We start from the raw sequence: 10,000 nt of genomic DNA, 5'->3' as shown, positions 1-10,000 counted from the left end.
CTGACTAACGCAACTTGATAAAATTAAAGAACACAAGAAGTGGTAATAAAAGCTTTCCATGAACGCATTTTCCCGAACCTCGACAATTCCAGCGCTAGTAACATACATAATGAAAAATAGGGGAAAAAATATAACTTTGCTTTTAAATTTCCAAAACTTGTTATACACAAAGGTGTGAAACCGAGATAAGTAAAAAAAACGATCTGCACAATAACTTCGTTTGCTATTTAAGCAACAGCTTAGTAAAGACGCCTCTAGTTCTTGAATCAGCAAGTCTCTTTAGTTCACGTAAGTCACTTTGGCCTGTCGCTAAAATAGTAAATAATCCCAATCAATGCTGTGACCAGTGTTTTTGTATGATTTGCTATGCTGATATGCACTCACTAACACAAAAATGTCAAGTTAAAATTGAGTTGAAGCACGTGAATCACCGCTTGGTTGGACACATAAGGGAGCTTAAGCACGTGCGTTTTTGAGACGCGGACGGCAACCGGAAGTGAGCTGTTTTCCCTTTGAACTTGTCTTCACACAACCACATTTACATTGCTAAGTATCTTTTCTCTGTTAGAGATGATTGGTATAAAAACCTGGGAGACACCACTGTCCTGGCACGCGAAATGTTCTCTTCCGGTTGCCGTCCGCGTCTCAAAAATGTGCGTGCTTAAGCTCCCTATAATCAAACTGAGGAAGGCAATGAGATCCAGATGCTCTGCTTCAATGTTTACAGCTCTTTCTGGTCAATGATTTAATGAAGCTGATTCAAATACATCGCCGACCTGAGCAAGTTTCCAGGCCTCGAAGACACGGACATCTTTTTCTGATGAGTGATGTCTCATTAGTTGGTTCCAGGCCACTCCGCGCATGCCATCTCTTGTGTTATCACCACATTGACGACAAATGCGCACCAGTCCTTGCACTGCCGCAAACCTGATTCTCCAACTCCAGTCTTTATGCACTTTGCCTGAGGGAAGAGATCACCATGAAAATAAAGCAAATTGACTGGGTAAATCTAACAAAACTTTTATTGATGCCCTGGAATAAGCCAAACAAAAAAGCCACCTGTGTTCATTGCTCAAGAGTCATCATTCCAGCAGCGCCCACTTGAGTGGTTTGAGGACGGATAAGCGTCATTCCCCGGTGAAAGACTGCTTAACAATTGCCACAAAAATGGAATCGCAAACGCTATTATAAAGACAATTAAGTGCATGGGTGAACTACTGTAACGCAAATGCAAGCACTGGCAAGAAAAATGGAATTTTCTTCTCTTCTTTCATCTACACTTGAGTTCGAGTTTTAATTTCGCACAAAGCAAACGTTCAGGTAAAAGGACTCGTTGCATGCTTGGGTGGTTGAAAACTTGTCCGACATCTTTGAAAAAGACACCGACTGGATGCGTATCTTCCCTTCCCTTATTTACGCATCACGTATTTTCTTTGCTTTTTAGCGCACATTCGAATCAGACTTAGTCGATTGGTCCTAAGAAGAACAGTTTGTAGCAAACGTGCTTGAATTTTTTTTACAAACGACGTGTGCATTAAAAGGGTACAGAATGGCTTCTCTTCACTTTCAAATTTCCTGGGCGCCTCAATTTTGAATAATTGCAAAAGTCAAGTAAAGCTATGATCCTCGCAGTTATGGGCGCAATTTTTTTAGCAATTGCGTAACGAAGCTTGAAAAATTCAGGACTTCAATGGGGTTTGAACCCGTGATCTGGCGATACCAGTGCGACGCTCTAACCAACTGAGCTCATTTGTGGGTTCTAATTTTTCTGCAAGGAATGAATCAATAAACGAAATGATATATGAAATTAATCATATACTGAACTGCGGATATGAAATCAAGTAAAGCTATGATCCTCGCACCGGTATCACGAGGTCACGTGTTCAAACCCCATTAAAGTCCTGAATTTTTCAGGCAGTCCAAAACTGCGAGGATCATAGCTTTATTTGATTTCATATCCGCAGTTCAGTATATGATTCATTTCATATATCATTTCGTTTATTAATTGCAAAAGTGTTATCCCAAATGTCACCTTCTTGTTCTGACACCAAAAGCTTTTGTACGATTACAACAGGACAGCCGTTCACATCACAGTTATCAAAGATGGTGTCGCCCGAGAAAGAAAATTCCCTTCTCTAGGGTGCAAAGCGTTTTCTTCAAAAAATTCAAGCAAAGTTGGCTGTAAACATTATTTGTGGTAGTTTAAAGTTAGTTTTTTCGACAGAGTGGCGGTTTCCTTTAATGATACGAATGATTACTAATCGATTTTCATTCATGGATAAGTTTATACCTTCCTCAAAGGGAAACTTGATTTTCAGTAAATCCAAAAGCCCCAGGCCCTCTCTCGACATGGTGTTTCTACTACCAAATATGGCAACCTTACGGTTAGCCTCGCTCCCAAGCAAAGCAGTTTTCTGGATTGCAGAGGTCTGTCCGCTCAAACATAATGACGTCATGCAGTCCGTGTACAGGTATGCTAGTTCCCAGCGCCAACCAGTCAGCCCAGAGCAATTAGAAAACTGAGAAGTCTCAGTTCTTATGCTGCTCTTGTCGTCTGGAGTGGAGAAATCAACGAAAATAAATCGAACATGAGGTAATTTAAAAATGAAAGAGATAAGAACTTTCAAAAAATCCTGCTAAAAAACGCTAGTTCTTGCGAGCGGTGAGTTATTCCAAAGAGAACGCAAACCACATTCTACGCCGAAGGGGACCAACGTGAAAGCGCAGATTCGCTCGAGTCAGCCTCCTCCTCCCCACCCCCACCCCCACCGCTAAAAATAGCACCTTTTGCTCGTGATAGCATCAAAACGACCACGTTATTAATTGGCTCACCTTCATCTCCAAGCGGGATGGTAACTGAACTAGCCAGTGTATGTCCGCTGTTTAGACTATTTTTTGTTTCTGATCTCGCTATCTTTGCATTGGGGACTTCTTCCTGGGTATTCACAAATACCGGTTCCTGAACGTTGAATCGTACCCCTGTTCCAATGCGAGGTTTCACAGAACCTTTAGTGTCTTTCTTTAATGCATCTGTTTTGTGAGCCTTTTCTATTTCGTCATCCGAATCGGAATAAATGTCTATTCCTCTTGCGACCGGTTTTCGCGTTTTCTTGAATGTTCTTGATGCGACCTCGTAACCATCTCTTCCTCGACGCCCACTTTCTACACTGCTAACATCCGCAAAACTGGCCTCGGAAGAGGCCCTGCTGCCTGTATCACGTGACATGACACTAACTGCGTCATCTTCTTCTCGATGAACAACCTGTTTATCGTCAAGGCTGAGACCAGCGAAGTCACGCAGTCCTCGAACTAAACTTGGCGTCTGTCCTACTGAGACTGCGCTTCTTTTTGCCCCATCGGAGTCCAAATCATCATCAGTAAAGTCTTTGACGTTGAAGGACTGGTGACCAGTTATGCTTGACAAGCAGTTATTGCAGAGGTTAATATGACGCGCATGCGTATCTGACACCCCTTCCGGTCGGGAAAAAATACCTGCAGCCAATGCTTGAAAGGTGCGCAAAACGGCAATCTCGCTCTTTGACACCTCCGTTAGTACCTGAAAAGCACAGCACACGTCTAACCTGAAAATAAACGGATGATGAAAAATATTCAGCCTTGAACCGAGCTTTGAATTTTTTCAGGCTTTCATTTCGCTCTGTGATGATAAAGAACTAAAAATGTAGCGTAATAGTGATTATACATGCTTTACTGTTGCAGTATTATAAATATTCTGGTGTCTTACCATAACTCAGTTCTCAAGCCTGTCCCACACATGCCCAGTCCTTCCAAAGCCTGTCTCAGCCCAGTTCCCCTATGCATAACACTCCTCCATACATCCAGAGAATGCCAAAGGGTTGGTGACAAGTCATGAATACTACTGGTGGGTGCAGGACTTTGAGGAAGACTCGGATTGCTAGCCTCATTGAAACCCTATGAAGGTTTTAAATTCAAGTCAATATTTATTATTTTTTACATTAACTCTTTTTGCTCCTGTGGGGTTCCCCATTGACGAGTAAAATCGTCTGGCGTTAGACAGAGTAAAATCTATTAGTCTCAGTGGCCCTTACAGGAGTGAAAGGGTTTAGAGAAGGCAGTAAAGCTCGGAAGTTTCATAGAGTGCTCCCTTTTTTCTGTTGCAGTGCCAGCATTGATAATATTATTGTTTCATTGGCCCTAAAAAGACCCCATGGAGATAGGTCAATTATATGTATGTAATAGCGCAAAACTGATTCACTTCTTCTCTGAATTGACTGGGGTTGTGTATGAGTAGTTTTGTCTACATGTCAGGTCAGTGATATCTAAAACTTCACATCAAACTTATCATAAGGTCTCCAAAAAGTTTTGTCTCACAATTTGGAACCTGCAGGACAGTTCAATGGCTTAATTATTACAGTATGCTGTTGTGTTAAGAATCCGGCCTCCTCTGTTAAATGGAAGGGTTTTTTGATCCCGAGAATGATACAGCACTTATTTATTATTGTTGTAATTAGCCCTGGCAGTGTAGGTGCATGGAAGGGAGAGATGCCCACAAAGGCCACAAAATGATATTCAAGATACAATGGTTAGCCCCCCCCTTCCCCCAAACACAAATCAGATCCCCGACCTAATGGTGATACGATGACACTATTATTTTAAGGGAAAACTTTGAGATGACTTGTTCATTAAAAAACCATAAGTTTCATTATACTAGCAGTGCAATCCTGGATTAGTGAGGTGCGTTCAATTCCTGTTTTGACTCATTGATGAGTTATTTGAAAGGAGTTTTACATCTTGCGGAGGATCGTTTTGTACCCTTTTCTAGTATTTATTGAGTAATGAAGGTATTACACTGTACGTATTTTGACTGTTATCTGGTTCCTATTAATTTCATTAAAAACATGAATATTACGGAATTTACATGTGTTATAATGCAATTAATTATCAGTTTTGTGGGATATCAGTAGCCTGTCTTGCTGGATAGGCAAACAGCATGACTTCCCAGTGTGTAAGCATGTGGTATTGCCGGATGGTCACCCATCCAGGTATTAACCATATCCAACAGGACCTGACCTCCCTAACGAGCAAGCCATAACACTATTACATGAGATCGAGGTTATTTGTGCCAGAACAAGATGATATCCAAGCATTGACATCATATGACACAATGATTGACACCTGTGGGACACTCCACGGAAGTGACATGATTAGAATGCATTCTACTAGAATGCAACAAATACATGTGTATTCGGCAGCTATTACCTGATCTGCACAATCTTGAGCAGGCTCTTCCTCTTGCTCCTCCTCATCTTCTTCTTCTTCCTCAATTAACAATGGCAGTCCCATTCTACCTCCCTCGGTAGCCTCTGCAATTGGTTCTGCTTCCAGGGGTTTTTTCTGGGTTTCAGGCTCTGCTTCCTTCTTAACAGCAATCTCTGATGGAAGCTCTACGATGGCAGCCTCCTCTCGGTTTGGTTCACCACAGCCAGTGCAAATAAGTTGCCCCTATGATAGAGAAAGAAAAAAAAAAGACCAAAATAGGCAATCTGCATGGCCACATCACTGTAATGCCCAAACCAGAATGCTTCATCAATTGAATTTATGCTTATGTATTCAGATCAGAAACCAGAATAAAAATAATTTATCATCAGTAAAATTTGCCTGCCAATAGACCCCACTCATCGCACTCTGGTCTTGAGAGTGTTAATTTACCCCATCAAGTAAATGTCCAACTCTTTTCACAAGAATACATTGTACATTTTTTCTTCTAAATCAAGTAAGACCTAATCTCTAGACCACCATACAATCATGTTTTGTTAGTGGTCCACTGACGACCATTCTCTGGCTCAAATTATCTTAAAGTGTCAGTACAACGTGTTAATAAGTGATACTTAGCAAAGTAACTCACCACTTCTTTCATGTATCTCACAGCCATCAAAATCCCTGGAAAACATTTGTAAGCCTCTTCATGCTCAACAGGAAGTACTAAAATATTAAGATACAAAAATCAAATAAAATCTTCATGCAAAAAACCTGTAGGTTGCATAGGCAAACGTTGCAATAAATTAACGTTCTTCTTCTTTCTCTCATCTTAAAATCTTAACAGATGACTTTTCCTTCAGAAAAAGTGGGTCGTAGTTTTGTAAAATCCAAACACTTTTTTGGGCCAGGTAAGGGTATTAAACCTATTCCTATTCTTATTTTAACGTCTTTATTTGCCGTCACTTGAGGTAATGACACGAAACAGTCTGAGTCCTCTCAGACTGGTAAATTAATGGACATTCTAGCTGTTACTATGTCAAGGCAGTTCACTAATGGCATCTGACTAGTAAGTTACGTAGATACAATGGCAAATTTTAATAATAACCTGTCAGGTATTGCCGCAATGATTTCTTTTCATCTTGATAACCCTAATAATTCAACATCAGGTTATGATCAGGTTATAAATATCTAACATTTAAAATTTTTATTTCCCACTCTCTCTCTATACAGGGCTTTTCAGGGCCAACAACTCAAATAATAATAATAATAATAATAATAAACAACTTTATTTATTTCACTTACTTACATTAAAAGAAATAGAGATGATTGATAATAAAAAATTCAAAATTCTATAAAATGACGAATTCCATGATGCAGAGATATTAAAATCATACAATCGAATTATACTAATGACAGCTAAACCAGTGTCCATAAAACGCTTATTATAATAATATAATATAATAATAATAGTAATAATAATAATAAAATGGAAATGGTAGCATCGCAAAACCCGCCGAGACACAAAAATGGGAGGAAGAAAGGTTACATGGCTATAATGAGTGAGCTTTGGAGCGAACGTGGATATTCAGATCTGGGACTCTCAAGTCAAAACATCACGGATCAGGCGGCGAGATTGAAAAAAACATTCGGGAATGTACAAGAAACGATATCAAAGAACACTGGGGGTGAGAAGTGTCAACTTGTTGAACATGGGAAAGGAGAAAATTTGTTATTCGAAGACCAAGAATCAAATATTGAAGCCGAACAAAACACCGCCGAGAATTTGCATAATTACGTACTTAGACCCTGAAGATCCCAAGAATCCTGTTTTGACACCAATGGACCTTAACCCTTGCGCGCACGAGATCCTGGAAGGTGCAACATTAAGACTTGCCTCAATCAGCCCAATTATTGGTGACTTTGGACGCCGAAACATTGACACGAGGATAAAACAAAGGCCCACGCGGACGGACCTTAAGAATATCAACACTGCCATTGATGTGCTGATGAGGCGTGAAGTGGAACATTCCATAGACCCAATTACCAATCCCTTTGGGTATTTATGGATGGCCAATTGTATTCTTTATTCGGTCGTCGTGGCATTTTTGATAAACAAAGGATGGAAAAAAGAAAGCGGAATAAAAGTTCAGACAAAAAGGGAAACAATTGGTCAAAAGATGAAAGAAGCATTCCTTAGACAAGCCACTGAATTAAGGAAGAGAATTTCTATAGCTACTGCAGAGCTGGATAGAATAAAAAAGAACAAAAAGATCACAAAAAGAGTGAAGAGAAACAGAGCGATGTTGGAGAGGGAATGCTGTATTAAAAGTGTCAGCGGCCAGTCTAGTGGCATACATCGAGCAGAAAAAATCAGAACTCAGGAAAGCAAAGGGAGGATTCATCCGGAAGCAGAAACAAGAGGAAATAAGATCATTGAACAGCAAGTTCTATGTAGATCCAGGCAGTGTTTATGATCGCTTCAATGAGATCATAAAAAGCGATCCAGAAAACAACAAGCCAAGCTACACAAAGTCAACTGGTGAGAGGAGTGAAGAACAGCAGGGAATTTTTGAGAACATCACAGAAGCCAGTAGCTACTGGAAAGATCTTTGGGAGCAGCCTAGAATGGTACAAGAATGATCGAGCCAGCGCCTTCTGAGATGTGCCAGTGTATGCAGAGAAGATGGAAGTAAGAGCAAACCGGATCGATGCAAGAGTTGTGGATAAGCAGAAGAAGAAGGTGCTACTACTAGAGATGAGTTGCCCGTGGATGGCAAACAGGAAACAGAAGGAAGAAGAGAAAACCTCGAAGTACGCACCGCTCAGATGGAGATGTGTCAGCAGTACCCACACAGCACAACATCATCATCGATGTGCTTGGGGGCATATTAAGAAAGACACTAGATAGTATTAAAGAACTTGTAAGAGTCAGGGCAGATAAGATCTTACTGGATATGCAAAAGGCAGTCATCTCAAGTACCCTTAACATTGTATGGAGTTTCAAAGTTCCCACTACGTACTGTAGGACCAACGAACTGGTCAAACTTTTACCCACAACTTTTTGGGTTTCTTATATCATTTGAGAATTTCTTTATTTTACTAATTATTTTAGGCTATGGTAATGACAAGTTACGCGATTGCGCCTTGTCAACATCTCATTTAAGGAGGCATCCTTATGTTTTACTGCCCATAATAGTAATATTATTATTATTATTATTATTATTATTATTATTATTGTTTAATATTATTATTATTATTATTATTATTATTATTATTATCTCTGTAATTATTATTGTTTTATTAGAATGTTAACTGTGGCTGGGCAACTCAACTGGCTACTCAAAAAGCACAGCTAGACATGCGACTATGTCCAGTACACTCCAGCCGAACAGAATATAAACTGACATCCTATTGGTGAGGGCAGAACTTGAACCATTAGGGTCTCCAAATTGCTTTAACCACTCGAGATCATTCCACAGTGCTTCTACCATGAATAGGTTGAGTTAGGGTCAGTATTCTTGGGTCTTTATTAGACATACCGGTACATGTAATGTCAGGTCCCTGTGTACACCTTGTTAGCCTTTTTAGGCAAGACCCGTCATTTAGATAGCACAAAGGTTGACGGTATACCCAACAAATATCTCAGCTGATTAATTATGTACTATGTACCTTAAGATCTTGTGTCATGTTGTGGTAATATAATCTTGAAAATGCCAAATGACCCATCTGCAGGGAAAAGCACAAGGCTATGAAGACAACAGTACTATAAAGTATTTAAAGCACTCTGATTGAACTGTCTTAGGTTGGCTAAAAATAAGCTAAAGAGAGCGTAGTTTAATGTTTGTATAAACGTACCCTTTCCTAAAAATAAGCTAAATTTGATTGACTTGATGCCAGCATGTAATTAACTAGTTCTTTTTTAAGACTGTGGTCTTCATAGCACAGTAACAAACAAACTTGAACAGACTAAGCAATCTAAAAACCTTTCAGCCTATTAAATGGAATAGTCAGAAGTACAATCAATGAATATGTAGTACACACCTTAATGAGTTTGAGCTCTGCTGTTCTGAGACAGGTTGGACTTCTTGTACACTTCCTTATCCAGTGAAGACAACTTTTAGCAAGATATAGCAAACTGCATAATGACAGTGAAACAAATTAGTCAAAACCGTAGACATAAAATCAACAGGCCATCGGTGCAGTCCTTTTACAACCCTAAGACAATAGTAAGAGTGTTTCATGTGATGTCACAGTGGCCATTTTGGTGTCTCTAAACAAAGGCGCGAATTGGCCATGTTAGCAAGCCTGCAAATAATTTTTTGTTATAAGCCTGTCATATGTCAGGCCAGGCCGGGACAAGGTTTGACCTGACATGCAGCCACCCTGGTTGGACAAAAAAATCATATACCAGATTTACATATCATTATTAACCCTACTCATTGAACCCAACTCACGTAATAGTACTCTGATATTTCTTGGTGACCAATCAAAGTTATAATAATACAAGCTACAAGTTTTTAGAAGTTTCTTCAGACCAATGTATTAAAAAACAGTATTTTAAATTTAATCATAATGTTTGAAATATTCACGTGCACATGTACATGTATTGTCCCGCGCAGTGAATCACAGACTGAAAATCACTGGAGCACGAAAATAATGTGACATGTTTTAAGAGGCACAGCATTTTTTTTATTTTAAGCAAATTAGAACAAAAACATTGTTTTAAGATGGGCTGAATTTTTTTTTGCACTTTCATAAAGCA

General features: G+C 39.5%; 1 protein-coding gene across 1 annotated transcript in view; it reads right to left on the bottom strand.

Annotated features, from left to right (window-relative positions):
• Positions 1–10,000, bottom strand: part of LOC138030161 (uncharacterized) — a 17,294-nt gene that overhangs the window by 3,091 nt on the left and 4,203 nt on the right. Inside the window, exons 6-14 of the mRNA XM_068878041.1 lie at positions 9,280–9,373; positions 8,908–8,964; positions 6,344–6,386; positions 5,885–5,961; positions 5,239–5,481; positions 3,743–3,930; positions 2,833–3,581; positions 2,291–2,554; positions 777–961 (exon numbers count right to left, since the gene is read on the bottom strand). Of these exons, the coding sequence (XP_068734142.1) occupies positions 777–961; positions 2,291–2,554; positions 2,833–3,581; positions 3,743–3,930; positions 5,239–5,481; positions 5,885–5,961; positions 6,344–6,386; positions 8,908–8,964; positions 9,280–9,373 (1,900 nt within the window). The remainder of the gene's footprint in view (positions 1–776; positions 962–2,290; positions 2,555–2,832; positions 3,582–3,742; positions 3,931–5,238; positions 5,482–5,884; positions 5,962–6,343; positions 6,387–8,907; positions 8,965–9,279; positions 9,374–10,000) is intronic.

The sequence above is a fragment of the Montipora capricornis genome, chromosome 13 (genome assembly GCF_036669925.1).
Source record: "Montipora capricornis isolate CH-2021 chromosome 13, ASM3666992v2, whole genome shotgun sequence".
Lineage (NCBI taxonomy): Eukaryota > Metazoa > Cnidaria > Anthozoa > Scleractinia > Acroporidae > Montipora > Montipora capricornis.
The sequence above is the reverse complement of the archived record's forward strand: the minus strand, read 5'-3'. Positions and strand labels throughout refer to the sequence as shown.